Source organism: Sturnira hondurensis, unplaced genomic scaffold, assembly GCF_014824575.4.
Source record: "Sturnira hondurensis isolate 20B ecotype Veracruz unplaced genomic scaffold, ASM1482457v3 Scaffold0020670, whole genome shotgun sequence".
Taxonomy (NCBI): Eukaryota; Metazoa; Chordata; class Mammalia; order Chiroptera; family Phyllostomidae; genus Sturnira; species Sturnira hondurensis.
This window is the reverse complement of record NW_028093301.1, coordinates 424,708-445,661: the sequence shown is the minus strand read 5'-3', so window position 1 is coordinate 445,661 and position 20,954 is coordinate 424,708. Positions and strand designations below refer to the sequence as shown.

Sequence of the window (20,954 nt, the reverse complement as noted above, 5' to 3'; positions counted from 1 at the left end):
ATATCAGACAAAATAGATTTCAAAAACATGGCCATAAAGAGAGACCCAGAAGGTCACTTCATAATACTCAAGGGAAGAATCCACCAAGAAGACATTAACATCATAAATATATATGCACCCAACACAGGAGCACCCAAATATATAAAGAAAATCCTAGAGGACCTCAAGAAAGATATTGACAGCAACACAATTATAGTAGGGGATTTTAACACCCCACTGTCAAAAATGGACAGATCTTCCAAACAAAATATCAACAAAGATATAGCAGCATTAAACGACACTCTAGAAGAAATGGACCTAATTGATATATATAGAGCCATCCATCCCAAAGAAACTAAATACACTTTCTTTTCAAACGCACATGGAACATTTTCAAAGATAGATCACATGATAGGACACAAAACCAGTCTCAACAACTTCAGGAAAATAGAAATCATACCAAGCATCTTCTCTGATCACAAGGGACTGAAATTGGAAACCAACCCCACAGGAAAAAACCCAAAACACCCAAAATCATGGAGACTGAATGGTAGGCTATTAAACAATGAATGGGTCAAGATTGAAATTAGGGAGGAAATCAAAAAACTCCTTGAAACAAATGAAAATGAACTCACCACAACCCAAAATTTATGGGACACAGTGAAGGCAGTCCTGAGAGGGAAGTTCATAGCAATACAGGCTCACCTAAAGAGGATAGAAACATTTCAAACAAACAACCTAACCCAACGCCTGCAAGAACTCGAGGAACAACAACAAAGACAGCCCAGAGCAAGTAGAAGGAAGGAAATAACCAAGATCAGAGCAGAATTAAATGACATAGAGACTAAAAGCACAATTCTAAGGATCAATGAGTCCAGGAGTTGGTTCTTTGAAAAGGTAAACAAAAGAGCCAAACCTTTAACTAGGCTCATCTAGAAAAGAAGAGAGAGGACCCAAATAAACACAATCAGAAATGAAAGAGGAGAGATTACAACTGATACCACAGAAATAGAAGAGACTGTAAGGAATTACTCTGCAGAGGTGTATGCCAAGAAATTTGAAAATCTAGGTGAAATGGACAAATTTCTAGAAAAATATAATCTTCCAAAACTCAATGAAAAAGAAGCAGAAAACCTGAACAGGCCAACAACAGCAGATGAAATTGAAGCAGAAATAAAAAAACTCCCATCACACAAAAGCCCTGGACCAGATGGTTTCATGGGAGAATTCTACAAAGCATTTAAGGAAGAGCTAACCCCTTTTCTCCATAGACTATTCCAAAAATCCAAAATGACGGAAAACTCCCCAACTCTTTGTATGAAGCCAGCATCATCCTAATTCAAAACCAGACAGAGACACAACAAAGACAGAATACCTCAGGCCAATATCACTGATGAACATAGACGCTAAAATCCTCAAAAAAATACTGGCAAATCGCATCCAACAATCCATCAAAAAGATCATACACCACGACCAAGTGGGATTCATCCCAGTGATGCAAGCATGGTTCAATATCCACAATTCGGTACATGTAATACATCACTTAAACAAAAGCAAAGACAAAAACCACATGATCATATCAATAGATGTGGAAAAAGCTTTTGATAAGGTACAACACCCATTTATGATAAAGGTACTGAGAAAAATAGGAATAGAGGGAGCATTCCTCAATATAATAAAGGCCATATATGAGAGACCTACAGTCAACATCATACTCAATGGGCAAAAACTATAATCTTTTCCACTAAGATCAGGAAGAAGACAAGGTTGTCCACTCTCACCACTTCTATTCAATATAGTATTGGAAGTTCTAGCCACAGTGATCAGACAAGAAAAAGAAATAAAAGGCATCCAAATCAGAAAGGAGGAAACAAAACTGGCATTGTTCGCAGATGACATGATAGTGTACATGGAAAATCCTCTAGCCTCTACCCAAAAACTGCTCGAACTAATAAATGAATTTGGCAAAACAGGGGGATACAAAGTCAATATCCAGAAATCAAAGGCATTTTTGTATACCAACAATGAAACAGCAGAGGCAGAAATCAAGAAAAAAATCCCATTCCATATAGCAAAAACAAAAATAAAATATCTGGGAATAAACCTAACCAAGGGGGTAAAAGACAAGTATGCAGAAAACTACACAACACTGAAGAAAGAAATCAAGGAAGGCACAAACAAATGGAAACATATACCGTGTTCATGGATTGGAAGAATTTACATCATCAAAATGTCCATACTACCCAAAGCAATTTACAGATTCAATGCGATACCTATTAAAGTACCAATGGCATATTTCACAGACATAGAACAAACACTTCAAAAATTTATGTGGAGCCATAAAAGACCCCAAATAGCAGTGGCAATGTTGAGAAAGGAGAACAAAGTAGGAGGGATTACAATACCTGATATCAAACTGTATTACAAGGCCACTGTAATCAAAACAGCCTGGTAGTGGCATAAAAACAGGCACAAAGACCAATGGAATAGAACAGAGAGCCCAGAAATGAACCCAAATCTCTACAGTCAATTAATATTCCACAAAGGGGGCAGTAACATAAAATGGAGTAAAGATAGCCTCTTCAACAAATGGTGTTGGGAGAACTGGACAGCTACCTGCAAAAAAATGAAACTTGAGCACTGACTTACACCATACACCACAATAAATTCAAGGTGGATAAAAGATTTAAATATAAGCCAAGAAACCATTAAAGCCCTAGAGGAGAGTATTGGCAGGAAAATCTCAGATATTCCTCGCAGCAATATTTTTACTGATATGTCCCCTAGAGCAAGGGACATAAAGGAAAGAATAAACAAATGGGATCTCATCAAACTTAAAAGCTTCTGTATGGCTAAGGAAAACAGTATCAAGATAAAAGAGAAGCAACTGTTTGGGAAAACATATTTGCCAATGACACCTCAGACAAAGGTTTAATCTCCAAAATATACAAAGAACTCACACGACTCCACTGAAAGAAGACGAGCAACCCAATTAAAAAATGGGGAAAGGACTTGAACAGACATTTCTCCAAGGAGGACATACAGAGAATCCAGAGACACAGGAAAAGATACTCGATATCACTAGCTATCAGAGAGATGCAAATCAAAACCACAATGAGATACCACTTTACACCAGTCAGAATGGCTATCATAAACAAAGAAAGAAACAACAAGTGTTGGAGAGGTTGTGGGGAAAAGGGGACTCTAGTTCACTGTTGGTGGGAATTCAGACTGGTACAACCACTATGGAAAATACATAGTGGAAAATACATAGTGGAATTCAGACTGGTACAACCACTATGGAAAATACAACCAGTATGGAATTTTCTAAGAAAACTAAAAATGGACGTGCCTTTTGACCCAGCAATTCCACTGTTAGGAGTATATCCTAAGAACCCTGAAGCACCAATCCAAAAGAACCTATGCACCCCGATGTTCATAGCAGCACAATTTACAATAGCCAAGATTTGGAAGCAACCTAGATGCCCATCAGTAAATGACTGGATCAAAAACTATGGTACATTTACACAATGGAATTCTATACTGCAGAAAGGAAGAAGGAGCTCCTACCCTTTGCAACATCATGGATGGAACTGGAAAGCATTATGCTGAGTGAAATAAGCCAGGCGGTGAAAGACAAATAGCATAAGATATCACCGTTAACAGGAATCTAAACAACAAAACAAACAAGCAAGCAAAATGTGACCAATGACACTCAAATACAGACAAGCTGACAGGGTCCAGAGGGGAGAGAATAACAGGGGAAAAGGGGAAGGACTCACATGAACAAGTATAAAGGACACATGGACAATAACTAAGGTGGGGGGCGGAAATGGGAGGGAGGTGGGGAGCACTGGGGGGGGGCAGGGCTGGGAATACAAGACAGAAAACTGTACTTGAACAAGAATTAAAGAAAATAATAAAATAAAATAAAGTAAATTAAAAACTGATCCTAAAATACGTGGTAAATATAAAAGATGTAGTAGAGCCAAAGAAATAAAAAAAGAAAAATAACAAAGTTGGAAAATTCATAGTAACTTATTTCAATATACACTAAAGTTACAGTATTTAAGACAGCATGGTACTGGCCTAGGATAGGCATACAAATCAATGCAACAGAATTGTGAATCTAGAAATACACCAGCACGTTTACGACCAGTTGATTTTTGACAAAGATGCCAAGAAAATCCACTGGGGAGAGGATAGCCTTGTACACACCAGTGAACAGTACTGGGACAATGGGACATTGGTAAGCAAAAAGATAAATTTAGATACATATCTCATTCTACACACAAAATGACCTCAAAATAAATCATAAGCCTAAGCATAAGAGCTAAAACTATAAAATGTCTGGAAGAAATCATAGGAGAAAAATTATGTGACCTTGGGTTTGGCAAAGAGTTCTTAAATACAAAAGTAAAGCATGAGCCTTAAGAGAAAAGAAACTGAGGCACTGACTATGTTAAAAATGCAAACTTTTGCAGCTCAAAGGAGACCAGTAAGGAAATGAAAGGTGTAGAAGACCATTCTGCATGGCGTGGGCCCAGCTCCCACTCCGAGATGCACAGGACCCACACCCATGGATGGGTTCTCCCATAGGTAACCAGGCCTGCGATGTGCCTAGGCCACTTTGAGTCTTGCTTCTTGCTTAAAAAATTAAGCAAGAAGGCCACTTCTTACTGCAAAATAACTTCCTAAAATCCATGCTAAACCTTCCAAGGATGAGTGTAACTGCTTCAGCCACTTTTGCCTTTTCATTTGCAAATATCCCTCTTCGGTGATGTGATTAGCCGCATTGGCTCCTTCGTTTTCTGTAAAAGGCAACCACCTAAAGCAACCTGTGCATAGTAAGTGAGGACCATCGTGTAATGTACAGAGAAACCCACTAAAGACTTGTTATGGTGGAGGCCTCGGCTTTTGCTCCCCTTGAGAGAAAAAGCCATACTGCCCCTTTTCCTCCACTGAACTCAGTAGTCCATGTGAATGTCTCATTTCATCCATAATGACACGGACACTGTGGGCCGGTGTCCACATCAGAAAGGCAAGCCATAGTCTGGGCTTGCACATCATATTTCTGATAAAAAAAAACTTGTATGTAAAACATACAACAAATTCTTGCAACTCAATAATAATAAGAAGGTAAATATTGGGTTACTCATTTAGTTTTTTCTGTAAAATAAAAGACACATTTTTCATTTTCACCAATACTTTAATGGTTTGGATATTTTGAATATGTTGGCAATTTTCTCCTGCATAGTATTACATTGATTGTTCTCAATTAATCTCTCTATTTTACTGCTATCAATTTCAACTGGTCTACCCCACTGTGGAGCATCATCCTGTGAGAAATCTCTGGCGTGAAACTTAGAAAACCACTTTTGACATGTTTGATCACCTTTTCTGCACATGTCACAAGCCTTTTTTGCATTTCAGTTGCACTTTTACCTTTCTTGAAATAATAAAGCATAATATGCTGAAAATGTCACATATTTCTTTCCATCTTTCATATTAAAATGGTTACACTAAAATTCACCAATTTGGGGGAGTTTTTTAATGCACATTGATATGACAATTGTCACAATACAATCTAACAAAATAGTTTCAAGTGAAATTAAAGACAACTAAATACTACCAGAGCCATCTTACAGAAAAAAATAACCAATTGGACTTTTTGGCCAACCCAATATTTTTTATGGGTTGAATTGTGTCCCCCAAAAAGATGTTAAAGTCTCAGTTTTCAGGACCTGTGAAGGTGACCTTAATTGGAAATAGGGGCTGTGGAGATGAGATCATCAGGGTGGGCCCTAATCCAGAATGACAGGTGTTCTTACAAAAAGGGGAAATTTGAACAGAGATGGATGGCCATACCCAGAGGAAAACAATGTGGAAAGACACAGGGAGAAGATAGCAACAGAGGAGCCCTCAGGACCCTGCAAGCCAGGAGAGAGGCCTTGAACAGATCCTTCCCTGATGCCTTCAGTGGAAACCCAGTCCTTGAGTTAGGACTTCTGATCTCCAGAACTGGGAGATGACAAATTCTGCTATTTTAAGTCACTTGGCTTTTGTTACCATGCTACAACAGCCCTAGCAAGCTAAGACAACAAACAACCCAATTTTCAAATGGGCTAATGACTTGAATAGACATTTCACTGAAAAAGATATATGAATGGATCATAAACACACACAAAAAAGGGCTCAATATTAGTCATCACTGAATGCACGATAAAACACAGTGAGATACCAGTACAGACTCCCTAGGATGGCTATAGTAAAAATGAGGGATAATCCCGGAGAGCTACTTTGTGGATTTCAACAAACTGATTCTAAAGGTAATGTGGAAAGGCAACAAACCCCAAATAGCCAACACAATATTAAAGTAGAACAATGTCAGAGGACCGACACTACTCAACTTCAGGATTGAACTACAAAGCTACAGTAATCACACAGTGTGGTGTTGGCACAAGAATAGACAAAAAAATCAATGGAGCAGAGCACTCAGGAATAGACCTGTGCAAATAGGCAACTGATTTTTGACAAAGAAACAAGGCAATTCAATGAAGAAAGGAGGTTTTGTTTTGTTGCTGTTGTTTTTGCTGGAAGTGGTGCTGGGACAACTGGACATCCACATGCAAAAAGAATGAATACAGATGCCCCTTGACCTACCTACCCATTGTAAGTTAAAAATATCATAAGTCAAAATGTACTTGATACACCTAATCTACCAAACCTCATATAGCTTAGCCTAGCCTACCTTAAATGTGCTCAAAACACTTACATTAGCCAAGAGTTGGACAAAATCATCTAACACCTATTTTATAATAAAGTGTTAAGTATCTCATGTAACTTATAAGGTATATAGCTCTCACGCCATTGTAAAGTCAAAAACTCGTTAAGTCAACCATTGTAAATCAGGGGCCACATGTGTAGATATGCATCTTACACCTTTCGCGAACAGTAAAAGGGATCATACACCTAAATGCAAAGTGCCAAACTGGGAAGCTCCCTGGAGATACTATAAGAGAAAATCTAGGTGACCTTGGATTTGGTGATGACTTTTTAGACACGATACCAAAAACGTGATCCATGAAAGAAAAAGTTGAGAAGTTGGACTTCAATAATATTAAACACATCTGCTCTGTGAAAGACCTGGTTAAGAAAATAAAAAGCAAAGTCACAGGCTGGCAGAAAATTCCTTGTAAACCCCACATCTAATGGACTGGTATTCAAAATATGCAAAATTCTTAAAACAACAACAAAACGACCCAATTTAAAAATAGAACCCTAGTTCACTGTTGGTGGGATTGCAGACTGGTACAATCACTATGGAAAACAGTATGGAATTTTCTAAGAAAACTAAAAATGAATATGCCTTTTAACCCAACAATTCCACTGTTAGGAGTATATCCTAAGAACCCTGAAACACCAATCCAAAAGAACCTATGCACCCCGATGTTCATAGCAGCACAATTTACAATAGCCAAGAGTTGGAAGCAACCTAGAAGCCCATCAGTAAATGAATGGATCAAAAAATTATGGTACATTTACACAATGGAATTCTATGCAGCAGAAAGAAAAAAAGAGCTACTACCCTTTGCAACATCATGGATGGAACTGGAAAGCATTATGCTGAGTGAAATAAGCCAGGTGGTGAAAGACAAATACCATATGATCTCATCTTTAACAGGAACCTAAACAACAAAACAAACAAGCAAGCAAAATATGACCAGACACTGAAATACAGAACAGGCTGACAGGGACCAGAGGGGATAGGGGAGAGAATTTCAGGGGAAAAAGGGAAGGATTCACAGGAACAAGTATAAAAGACATATGGACAAAAACTAAGGTGAGGGGGGGGAATGAGAGGGAGGTGGGGAGCACTGGGGGGGGGGCTGGGATGGAAGTATAAGACAGAAAACTGTACTTGAACAATAATTAAATACATTTTTTTAAAAATGGATAAAAGATCTGACCAGACACCTCACCAAAGAAGATACACCAATGACAGATAAGCATATGAAAAGATGCTTTACACCACATGTCCTCAGGGAACTGCGAATTACAACAATGAGGCACCACTACACACATATTAGAATAGCTAAAGTCTCAAATACTGACAGCACTAAATGCTGATGAGGAGGTGGAGCAACAGGAACTCTCACTCTCTTGCTGATGGGGAGTTTGAAATGTTACGGCCAGTTCGAAAAACAGATGGGCAATTTCTTTTACAGCTAAACACATAATAACAGTACCATACTCTTCAACAATCATGCTCCCAGATATAAGCAGAAAGAGTTGAAAACTATGTCTGCACAAAAACCCGCACAAGAATGTTTATAGCTTTATTCATGATTGCCAAAACTTAGAAGCCATCGATATGTCCTTCAATAAGTGAGTGGATAAACTGAGGTTCATCCAGACAATGGAATATTAGTACTGAAAAGAAATTAGCTCTCAAGCTATGAACAGGCAAGGAGTAACTTTAAGTGTATGTTGCTAAGTGAAAATAGCTGATCTGAAAACGTTACACTACATACAGTGTAACTCCAACTATAAGACATCTCCAGAAGGCAAAACATGGAGACAGTAAAAATATCAGGGACTGCCATGGGTTCAGGGGGCGGTCCACTGGGAGAGGGGGAGAAATGAGTGTGTAGTACACAGAGGAGTTCTATGTAATGAAATTATTCCTATACTTTTATGGTGAGTACATTTCATTATATATTTGTCAAAACCCATAGAATGTACAATCAAGAGCTGAATCCTAATGTGAACCATGGACTTCAGTTAGTAATAATGCATCAATATTTTTCATCAATTTTATAAACATGCCACACTAGCATAACTGTTGATAGTAGAGAAAATTGAGAGGGGAAGTGGTTTATGGTCATAAAGAGTAAACCACAGGCGGCAAAAGGCAGCACTCATGAGCAAAAGCCCATGAGAGCAAACTTAGATTTCACACTTGATCTAATTGCAGTCTCAGCCTCTTCCAGAAACATAATCCTAATCAACCAGTCTGGAATTTTCTGATCAATACTAGAAAGGTCATCTGTCACAGGAGCCCTTTCCATCCCCCATAGGAAGGAGAGGCAACCCGCATGATAACTCTGCCCCTCTCTTCCCCCAAAGAAAAGATGTCTGGGGCCCAGAAATAATCGTTTCTTTTCTTTTGATATTATATCCTTGCCTCACCCTTTTCCTATAAAAACCTTCCATTTTGTCCAGCCCCTCTGAGTGCCCTTCTCATTGCTAGATGGGATCTGCCTCCATGAATCACTTAAAAAATCCAACTAGATTTCAAATTCAATTTTGTTTTTTAACAATGGGAACTCTATTTTTTGCCCTATTTTTCTGTGAACCTAAGACTGCTCTTAAAAATAAAATCTATAACTTCTTTTAAAGACAGACAATGCCAAGAATTGGCAAAGAAGCAGAGAAAGTAGAATTCTCATACACTGCTGGTGGGGATGTAAAATGGTAGCACTGAGATGGGTATGTCACAAACACCTGAAATCTATCAAAGCTACAGAACTGTCAAGAAGGTAGAAGATCACCCCCACATCAGATTTATGGCTTAATACTGGCAGAGACCAGTGGGTTCCAACATGGCAACTAATTTCACCTAACAGTCACCCCAGCCTCATTATATGCTCACTGTAATACGTTAGCATACTAATCAACACACCTGGCACCTGTCATGATAAGAAATAAAAAGCCTACATAGAAGGACACAAATTGGCCGACAGAGCCCCTCTGAGAAATCTCTACCCCTTTTCCAGGAATACCCTGAATATTTCTTACCCTTATTAAATACTCTTCACCTCCCTTACTTAAATGAACCTCAATAAAGGAAGCAAATTCTGCTAAAGGTTTTGGGGCAGCGTCTTTTTGTCTGTGGAGTAGCCTACTCTCTGTCTCAGTGCTCCACTACTAAACTTACTTCCACTTCAAATTCTGTGCTGGCTACAATTTGAATTCTTTCCTGCATGAAGCCAAGAACACATAGTAGTTCCTGGACCCTCAGGTCCATGGACATCCACAACACCTGTATCACAGCCACTCTGGGAAACACTTTGGCAGTTTCTTAGAAAATTAAACATAAACTTATAACTCAAGCCAACAATTCAACTCCTCCAACTCTCCCAAGAGGAAGGAAAACATACATCCACACAAAGACTTGTACAAGAGTGTTCCCAGCAGCCTTAGTCATAATAGGCAAAAAGCTAGAAACAACCCACATGTTCTCCAACTGATGAATGGATGAGCAAATGTGTTGCATCCACACAATGGACTGTTAATTGGGTGTAAAAAGGAATGAAGTCCTGAAAAATGCTGCCACATGGATAAGCCTCAAATCCTCAAAGCCTCTCTTATCCTAAGAGAAAAGCGGTGGTCACAAAAGACTATGTATGATTTCCTTTGTATGAAATGTTCAGAAAAGGCAAAGCTCACACATCCAGAAAGCACATCAGTGGGCCACCTGGGGCTGGCCAGGGATTGACTGCAGAACACTCCCCCAGAAATTCGGGGGGGTGATGGAAAGATTCTAAAGCTGGACTGCAGAAATGGTGGCACAACTCTGAGTTTATTTAAAATCATTAAATTACTCACTTAAAATGCATGCATTTTATGGTATATAAATTATAACTCAATTAAAAGTACAGAAATAAAGATAAGGTCCATGGAAAACATGAGTTAAGAATAATATCAACATAGACAGGCAGAAAGACAACAGAACGCAGACACACAGGCTCTCAGGCCCCTTACAGTCTGCAGCCATTGGTTTGCCTCCAAGCTCCAGGACAGAGTGAGCGAAGTGCTGCTCACTGGAGCAGAGGCACACTTAATTTCTTGAGAACCGAAAAGCTATTCCCAACCATTACCAGTGGTCAGGAGAAAAAACATGAATAGTATCCTAACAGCATCCTGATGAAAGCAATAATAGATTCCATAAGATAGTTCCTTTCAACATTCCATGATAAAAACTACGGTATGATGACAGAACACAGCCCAGGGGAAGCAGTTCTGCTGAGGCTAAGAGCATGTGTTCCAAGTGTGTCTTCTGAATGCCCAGCTAGATTCCAAGGTAAATTCTAGAATATGTAGCGAACTGGATAGTATTCTCCGAGTCCTACGGGAAAACCCCCATAAATACACTTCCTCTCAGTGGGTTATTTTTTTTGAGTGCAGGAGCTCTGAGTCACTAATTAAGCCCACACAGCCTACGCAGAGCTGTTGGATGTCATGTAAGGGATGCATTCCTGAAGGACTCACTCAACCCCAGATGCAAAGGAGAAGACATAGGATTTCAAATCTGGCATATAAAGTGAGACTTCAGTGTTTTCCTTTTTTATGCCATGCTTTTAAAAATTCACGTAATTCAAGTCTGCACTAAATGAGACCTGTCCTTTCATGGTCAGAGGGACAGAAAATTCAAGTCACTAAGTCACTGAATTTTCTGTGTTGACTCCCCCTCTTAGAAATGTCCCTGTGCCCCAGCCCTGGGGCAGGGTTGCTGTTGAGCTCCTGCCAGTCAGGGGCACCAGTCAGGGGCACCTGCCAGTCAGTACCTGTGGCCCAGCTCATAAGGAACAAGGAAGGAAGAGGATTTGAGAGTGTGCACTGGTGCAATTTTTCAGTGCTCTGCTAATCTGCACTCGTCTTTTGGGTTGTTGGAATTGCAAAAGGCAAGGGGAGTCACTATAGTGAATACAAATAGAACTGACGTGAGCAAATACTTTGGGCATTTACTGTGAGGCCTCTGGAGTTACAGGTGCATCAGCAGTACTCACACAGATGCCCTCAAAGAGCTGAAAAATGATGTAAATGGGCAAGACCTTGCTCACCAGGGCGATGGTTTCTCTGCAGAAGAACAGGAAAGAGCATTCACTGGGAGCACTAAGACATGACTATATTCCTAGGGACCCAGTTATATCCCTTTATTACACCACCTCCTGTGGGAGCCCGCCAGGCCGCAGGGGACCAAGGACAGAGTCCCCCACTGTGAAAATGGTGGAGGGACTTGGTTTCTGGTCCCTGGAGCCGGCGGGTATCTTGACATCTTCCGGACCTTCTCCTTCTCAGCCTTGAAGGAAAGAACAAGATCTTGGCATATGCGTCATGTTCCAAGAAAGTGATAGTCATGAGGACACTGTTATCTTTGGGCTAATGTTCTCAGGATATGAGAACATCTTGTCCTCTTGATAGCTTTCGGGAGTGTACAAACTTTTGTAAAACAACATTGTTCTCAGGCCACTGCAGTTCTGCATATAAGCCAGCAGTTCCTTGAATAAAGTTGCCATTTGCCAGCAGAGCTTATGGTCCTCTCCATTCTTTTAAGTCCCTCGCCTCACCTCGCGACCACCCTTGCTGCAGCGGGCTGCGGCAACCTCCCTAAAATGGGAACTGAGGTCGCTGCCCCTCACACACCTGACACCCCTAGCCCTGGGTTTCTGCATGTCTGTGGGTCTTCCTAAGCTCCAGAAGAGCCCCAGCTTTGTGCTGCCCCTTGATCAGCATCTTGTCTCTGGAAGAGCAGGAAGTGGAGGCCCTGGCCTGGGGCACAAGCACAAACACTCACTTCCTCTCTGTGAGGCCAACACCAGGGCCGAGGCAGGCATGTGACAAATATCTGAGGACTGATGGCTGGCGGCAAGCCACTCTGATGTCTCCCAGAAGTCAGAAGAAAACCGATTACCTACTCATCATTGGTAAAAATATACCCCAGTTTATTTCTCAGGATGCTCAACAGGGCACTGATAACCAGCGACATGCCAACTGAAAGAAACAAAGGAAGAACATTTGGCTAAAAACAACCCATGGCAGTTGGGGGACCAGATTTGGGGAGTTCTTGCTCCAGTAAGTGCAAGTTGGCCCCACCCTCTGCACCCACAAGCCCAATGTCCCCTGCTTTAGAGTAATTCATTTGGACTATGGCATTCTTTTGCCATCCTGTAGAAAGGACTACATATAAAATGTCTTTCTTGTCCTGGCTGGTGTAGCTCAGTTGGTTGCAGCATCGACCCATAGACCAAAAGGTTGTGGGTTCAATTCCTAGTCAGGTCACCTACCCAGGTTGCAGGTTCAGTCCCTGGTCAGGACACAGATAACTGTACCCTGGTCAAGGTTTGGATGAGAAGGCAACCAATTGACATTTCTCTCTCACATCAATGTTTATTTCTTTCTCTCCCTATCCCTTCCCCTCTCTCTAAAAGCAATGAAACAAATTTCCTTGGGTGAGGGTTTTTTTTTTAATGTTAAAATGCCTTTCCTCCCATGATTCTCAAAGTAGGGTTTCCTGGACCAGCAGCAACAGGACTACCTGGTAACATGCTGGAAATGCAGAATCTCAGAGATCTCCATCCCTAACCTGCTGGGCCAGAAACTCTGCCTGGTGAAGCCAGGCAATCTGTGGTTTTTGCTCAGGCCTCCAGGGGATTGCAGGGCATGCAGAAGCCCAAGAACTGTGGCTCTCCACTGAGGAGCTGATCTGGACCCGTCAGCCTCAGGAAGCAGAGCCTTGGTGGAGGACACAAGACCGGCTCCTTCTGAGAGTAGGATGCCCAGGTCCCAAGCTCCTGGGGATGATGGGAGGGAAAGCTTGCAAGGAACCCTGGGTAGCTGGCAGGCAAGGCTCAGGAAAGAAGAGCCTTCAAAGGGTCACACTAAGGGGAGTGGCAGTGAGCTATCCCTGCAAGGGCCCAGGAGCCCCAGCAGCAGAGGAGGAAAGAAGGGGCATGTCAGACAAGGGAGGCATTTGCTGCTCACTGGGTTGAGGGCTGAGGCACCATCCACTTACTGTCAGGCACTGCTGTGGGCCTGAATGCAGGTATTGCAGGCTTGGAAGGTAAACCTGTCCACTCCCACGGCTAGCCCTGCCTCCCACAGGCCAGGCCCTCCCCTGGCTTTCCAAGCCCTGACCCCACCCATCCAAAAGAGGACTCTACCCACTTTTGCAGAGCATGCCTGAGACAGCCCATCTGTTTGCCTGCACAGCATCTGAAGCTCCCAGGAACATCCCTACTCGGACACAGACAGAGATGCTGAGCCCCATTGGAACCTGGGATCAGGGGAAGGAGGCGCTGTCAGTGGAGCTACACTCTGCCCCATGTAAGGCAACTGCTGCACCAGGAGGAGGCCCTTAACTGGCAATGGTCCTGTGGCCCAGGCCCTGGTGCGGGAGGGCAGGAGGGCAGTAGGGCAGTGTGTGCCCAGGGAGGCCCAGGAGAGGAGAGGGTGTTCACGGCTGCAGGAAACAGGGTGGCATCTGAGGTTGGGAGATGGGTGGGGATACCCCAAGTGAGCCAGCCGGCCCCCCATCCACTCCATCCATTCCATTATACATCACAGGCAGACTGGCTGCAGTCAAAACCGCTGTGTTCCCAAAACCTCGTGAGTAAATTAATTTTTCAAAGGTGAAATGGCCCTAAGTATGGCAGAAAGGCTCCATTTAAGGAAAAAATTGGTTTTTTCTTAAATGGAAAAAATTGGTAAAAATAAGAATCACCTTATAAATAATTTTTTTGTATTTTTGTAGACTTTTGTTTAAACAGGGGCTCGCAGACTGCATGGCCCCAGGAGCCCGGCAGATTCATATGTGAGCAGCAAGGGGCAGCCCACGCTGCTGTGGGGAAAGGAGGGCCTGGGATGGTGTGGGAGAAGAGCAATGCCCCCACCAGGGTGCACTGTCACCTGGCTCTCTCCAAAGGGGGTGCAGGAACAAGGGCCCACTGCTAGGTAGAATGTCCATTTTTTGAGAAAATGCAAAAATCCAGATGATGATGTGAAATCTTCCAGTTTTTAAATGGTGTTAACTAGGTCCAAAAAATTGTAGCATCATATGAGTTCAGTGTTACCCGCAGGGTGGAGACTGCGGGTTGCCTGTGTGCGAGTCCACAGGGCCTGGGCCTGCTGGTGGGCATGGGAAGTCAGGGAGGGGCCCCACGAGTGGCAGCCTGCCCCCTCCTACAACACCCCCAGGGCAGTGGCAGGTGTGGGCCAGGGTGGCGGGCATGGCAAAGGCAGCCCCAGACCCTCACCCTGTAGATGGCTGTGGCCACCTCCTAAAGGACAGCCTGGGCCGAGAGGTCCAGAACACTGTGAAGGCCAGTGGGAGAAAGCGAGGGGCCCTGGGCTGACAGAACACCCCTCTGCTCAGGAGGCCAAGGGTAAATGATTTTGAAGGGCAGATTCAGAACAAAAATGTTCCTGCTTGGCCTTCAGCCTCTGGAAAAATCCTCCCAGGTTATGCAATTTGCTGCAGGCTGTTTCCCAGTGTGGTTTGTCTCTCAGGCTGAACTTGAAGGATATGGCATGGCATGAAAAGAGAGCTACTATAGCAGGACCAGGAAACCCAAGTTCAGGTTCCTGCTCTGCCACTGTGTGACTCTGGACAGTCTCTCTTGTTCTCGGGGTTTGGTTTTCCTATCTGTAAATGGGGTAGCATTTGGACGAGGAGGTCTCTGGGGCAACTGCAGCGCCAGCCTTCTGACTCTCAGGCAAGTTGACTGGGTGCCAATGCCCACACCTGCCCCGCCCACTCATGCTTGCATGCTGGTCCCTTCAACCTTCCCTCCCCCAGTGACTCACCCACCTCTGCTGGGGTGCTGCTGTAGTGCCTTCTGGGAACTCACAGAAGGATGGGGAGCTGAGTGAGCAACAGACCTAACCTGGGCCTGAACCAGCCCCTTTTCAGCTGGAGGAGCCACCCACTTGGTCCCCTGGCCCTGCTTGTCCACATACCCATGAGTAAGCTCCAGATCTCCTGGCCACCACTCTATGCATATCATGAGCATGCTGGGGACAGACAGCCAAGCGGAAGAAGGGGCCCCAGTTCTGCAGTCACTGGATGGGCCAGCCTTAGGAGCAGAAGCCCTAATTGCTGAGCGGCAGCACCCCCTGGGAGCCTACCCTCTGCCCATTCCTAGGCTCAGTTCAGCAGGTCCAGCCACTTGGTATCTTACACAGCATACCAGCTGGTCCAGTGCAGGTGGAGGAGGGGGTGGGGGTGGAGAACTCAGGGACAGGGCACCAGCTCCCTTGGCCAGCGCCATGGAGCAGCTCAGAACAGGAGCCCCAGGCAGGGCTGGGCTTCCTGCTGGGCTTCTGACACCACAGGACCCTGGGCAAGGACCCTGCCCTTTCTGGGCTCTGTTTCCTCATCTGAAAAGTTGAGTTCTTATCTTTGCCCTGCCTTCCCAGAAGGATTGTTGGCAGAACAGCACAAGCTCAAGGATGCAGAAGGTTGCTTAAGGCAGAGGACAATGCAGATTGGAGAGGGCCCCACCCTGCGGAACTCCCTGGGGGCCCCAGGGCTGCTCCCTCAATGCCTGGAGCCCACAGGCTACAGAGCCAAGCTTCCGGAGGCAGGAAAGCTCAGAGCCTGAAGCCTGGGAGGAGACAGGCATGGAGTCCAGCCCCCACCAGGGACCACCTTTGGGGCCAATTACTTAACCTCTCTCTGCCTCAACTCCCTCTATGTAAATAAAATGGAATAATAAGGTGTTATGAGTGCCAGGTGTCCAGGCACTCAAGGCCATGACTGACACCTGGAATTTTACCTGTGTTCTTTACTCTAATCACCATCCTGGCATCAAGGAGACAGCAGAAAGCTCCCTGGGCCTGTCTCCAGCAGGGCTCTGCGCTGTGGCATCTGGCCTGAGGGGACCCTGGGACTTCGGGGTGGGAGTTCTGAGGGGTGGAGCAAAGGGAAGGGGGCCCTTAAGGAAACAAAGGCAGGCAGGGGGTGGGGGAGTCGCTGCAGGGCCAGGAGCCTCCCCTGCGGGTAGGGTGGAAAGGCAGAAAGCCAGATTCCAGAGAGGGTGCCTGCACCACCGGGCTGACAGACAGCGCGCTTATCGGAAGCAATGGTATGGTGATCAGCATGTATTCCTGGGTCAGCCTGAGGCGAGAGGAGCAGAAGCTGACGGGCTGTGCCCTCCTCAGGGGCACGTCGTAGGAACTCGGGTTTCAGGAGAGGCTTCCCCAGGCTTTGGGCAGGTCTCGGCCCAGACCCGGGACCTTGAGTAAGGTGCCAGGGGGAGGAAGCAAAGACCCAACCGCAGGGGCCTCATAACTAGGGAACCTAAATTTGGAGTAAAACGTGGTTTGTAAGGGGGTAAAAAGGGTTCTCTCTTATCAAGAAATAACCAAATGAAATGCACATAATATAAAATGAACAAGGCACTCCTCTGAGGGACCTTTCTAAAGTGCAATTCATCAGAAATTGGTTTGGATATCTTTCTCCTTTTTGGAATGTGGGGTAGTGCGCACGTCATTTCTTCAAAACCGTAGGTGAAGTTCCAACTAGTGCTGGGACGCAAATACCAAGCAAATCCTCATCTTTCTCTTCGCTGTGAATTAAAACTGGCCATTTGCCCGCCCTCTGCTGGTCACAGCTGGAGCACCACGCTGCGCGGAGGAATCCCCACAACTAAGCTGGAACCTCCCGGCGCTTGCTACTGCTTGCGGGACCTGGAGGGGGGCTTCTTTTGGGGCTCCTTCCCTGGCTTTCCAGTAGGAGCCAAGCGGTACCTGGACACGTCCGGGTCCTGCCCGAGGAGTCTCAGGATGTGCTGGGTGTTGAGGAGGAGCGCCCAGCAGGGGAAACAGCAGAGAAACAAGAGGAGCGCTCCCCTCTGCAGGATGTCGCCCACCTGCGTCTTGTTGGGGCTGCCGAAGCTCTGCAAAACAGCAGGCCTGGGCTGAGGGCCTCCTCTGTCCCCGGGAGCTCGGCAGGCGGTGCCAGAGCCGTTGGATGGCTCCTGCGTGCAGTAGGCACCGCTCAGAGGCAGAGGTTTGGCAGCCTCTGCAGGGGTTCAGCCGGCTCACAGAATTACAACAGCGGCTATTTACTGAGTACCAACCTCTGTCCACCCATGGTCCCCAGTTCTCTAAGGGGCCTGGTGAGGAAAATGTCGTTTCCCCACATCGCAATGGAGGCAAGTGAAGCTCCGAGAGCATTGCCATGTCACCCTGCTAGGAAGCAGCAGCCAGGGCCGACCCAGGTTCCCGGGTCCACCGTAGGCCAAGAACTCTGGGTCCCCGAGGGCAAGGGGTCCCATGTATGCACCCTCAGCATTTGAGCAGGGCGGGGAACTGTCCCCGCCCCTTTCCTTCCAGGATTCTCTTGCCTGCCTATCCCGACTCTTTCAAAGGAGAGGGTCCAGTCTCCTGACAGCACCTGATCCTCAGGGGCTGCGTGGACAGGAGAAGACAGCTGCCCCATCGGGTTCAGGGAGCATTGAGGGGCTTGGGAGGGGGTCCCCACTCCCACCATTTCTGCGGCAGTTGAGGGATTGGCTCTGGCCCTGCCCAGCTCCAGGGGGCTCACCTACCTGAGACATCAAGGTGTCACATGCTGAGGAAAAGCCAAATCCTACGGAAACTCCGCAAACATTGAAAAACTGAAGCCACACAGGAGAGAACACAAGGGTCGTCAAGCAGAGCCCAAGGAGGGGACCCTGCATGTGCTGCGAGGCCACCCAGCAGCAGCTGTGATGTGCAGCTGAGCCAGACACTCACATCTGCTGGTGTCCTGCCCGCACATGCTGTGTCCCACCTTGTGAAGGCCTCAGGTCCCAGCTACGAATGCAGCTGTCAGCCCTCAGGCTGTATTTTCTCCCTGGAACCCTGGGGAGAAGCCCAGGAGAGACAGTCCTACAGTCCTGGCTGTACTTATGGCCACTGCCAGGATCACTGATGCCAGCTCCACTTTGCCCAAATGCCCGCAGAACGCTGAGCTCACGACATAGATCATGAAGGACAGACAGCATCTGGAACAGGACCTGGAGCGGGCAGCCTGGGTCAGGGTCACTGCTCCGTGTGCCTCAGCCTGCTGCCCCACATTCATGCCAATGATCTACAACAGCCACCAGGCATGTCGCCCAAGAATGTGGCTGAGGCTGACACAGTAACCAGGGCTGGGAGATCGGGAGACCTGAGTGCTACTCCTCCTGCACTGGCAGCAGCCTGTTAACCCCAGGTGGCCATTCCCCTGCCTGACCATGCAGGAATGCACAAGGGACACCTGCTCAGGGCCTGGGACCTGGAGCCCAACACAGGCATCCAATCCTGCAGTTGATGTTGTTACTATAAGCGTTCAGCCAGGCCATGTACAAATACAGAAGAGGAGGGATAAGATCCATCAAAAGCTTAGCAACGCTTATGTCCAGGTGGTGAGATTGGAGATGAATTTCTTTCTTCTTTATAACTTTTTGTTTGGTCTGAAACTTTTACAGGGAGCACATATCTATTAGCTTTTCTGGTCCGAACAAAATGTACCTAAAGCCATTTTTCTTTGGCAATAAAAAGGGCAGAGAGCCCATTATTCTCTGCAAACGCCTCTTCGGGGAGATCTGTAGGCTCCCGCATCAATGGATCTCACATGTCATCATGAGATGTTTCAACCCAGCCTTCCTGTAGTATTCTGAAGGAGGACACACCAGTCCCTGCTAAGCATGGCCAGGCCTCACAGCCCCCCACCCCCGGCACTGTCCAGGGACAGTTGTCCTGCTGTCATCTGCCCTGGGCAGCAGCCCCGGGTGCAGTCTGAGCACAGTCAATGTGGGAAGTTCCTGGGACAGGGCTATGAGCCACCCCAACATGCCCAAATGGTGACTGGACAGCCGCTGGTGTCCAGCCTCACGACCCCTCACCTCCACCTCCTTACCAGGGGTCCAGACAGGACAAAGAACTTCCATGCCTCAGCCCTAAAGCCCATGGGGACCAGCCTGCAGAGGGCAGGGTCATGGCCCCCTTAGTCCGTGAGAACTATGTCCTGGAGACTGCCCATTCCAAGCCTTCCACTTGCTGACCACCTGCACATCTGAGCACTCCCATAGGCAGCCTTAGCCCGTCAGAGCCTGAGTTGCCCTGTGCCCTGGCTAATGAGTAAGTGTGGGGGGCAGGGGCGGAGGGGCTGCCTCAGAGAACTGTAGGATTTGCCTCACCTCCCTGGGCAGCCTGCTGGCTCTGGCCACTGTGGGGAGACAGGAAAGAGCCCTGGACACGTGGAAGTCACCCAGGCTGATGCTTGTGGGTGCCTTGTGCCTGTTCTCCCCAAGGGTCAGCAGCACAGCCCCAGGAGGGGCAGGGTAGGATATGTGCAGAGGGAGCAGGGCCTGGGGGGTGGGCTGGGACACTGGGAGTCTTACACTTCTGCAGGATCATGCCCAGATGTCTCCCATTTCACAGATGAAGAAATGGAGGCTCAGAGAGCCAGGCAGCAGATCCCAGGTTCCATGCAGGTGGGCTACTCAAGAACCCTGCCCTGGGAGGGCTGGGCTCCAGTCTCTCTCATATGCCCAGCTGGTTCCCACCCCTCTACCCCTGCAGTGAGGGGGTGGCCAGAAGATCCCCTGGCACAGCCCCCAGAGCTACATGGAGGGAGGGAGTCAGGACAAAAAACGAGCAAAAGGTGCTCTTTCCAGCCCTCTCCAGGTCTGCCTCGCACCACACACTTCCCTATGTTCACACACAACCTCCTTCCTCCACGCCCAGTTCCAAAACTCTCCCCTGGCTTGGACATCTGGGTCACCTGGGCAATGTCTGTTCCCTCGTCCTGCCAATCTCCTACTGGAGTATTCCACAGCCTGTGTACTCATAGTAACTTTACCACTGAGGAAGGAAAAAGGGAAGACGTTTTATTACCGCTGTAACTATCACTAGTGTATGACACAAAAATGGAGGGAGCCAGATTAAAAGCTACAACGCTCTGGTTACAAGGTCATTGCCAGTATTCACTATGTCGTCCTCCAATGCAATGTCCTCTTCCATGTCTTTGAATTCTCTGGCCAGTTCTCAGCTGGGTAGGCTTCCTCTTCTGAAAGGGTAACTGAAAAACTTTCATTTGCTCCCAGAGCCTGAGCCCCGGGGGTGCCTGTTATGTGGACCTCACTGCTCCCACTTGGTGGAGTGTGTGGTGAGGGCATCCAAAGCCTCACCTGGTGGCCTGCGGTGGCAAGCAGGGGTGCCGC

The 20,954-nt window shown here is 46.3% G+C and overlaps 1 protein-coding gene across 1 annotated transcript; it reads right to left on the bottom strand.

The window, feature by feature from the left end:
• Nucleotides 1-16,698: 16,698 nt before the first annotated feature.
• Nucleotides 16,699-19,761, bottom strand: LOC118976088 (multidrug and toxin extrusion protein 2-like). Its single transcript, XM_037030353.1, has 5 exons — nt 19,649-19,761; nt 18,659-18,764; nt 18,315-18,383; nt 17,512-17,660; nt 16,699-16,879 (listed from the first exon to the last, which is right to left on the bottom strand). Exons 1-5 carry the CDS (start codon nt 19,726-19,728, stop codon nt 16,699-16,701), a joined length of 585 nt encoding a protein of 194 aa, XP_036886248.1. The 5' UTR covers nt 19,729-19,761.
• Nucleotides 19,762-20,954: the final 1,193 nt, after the last annotated feature.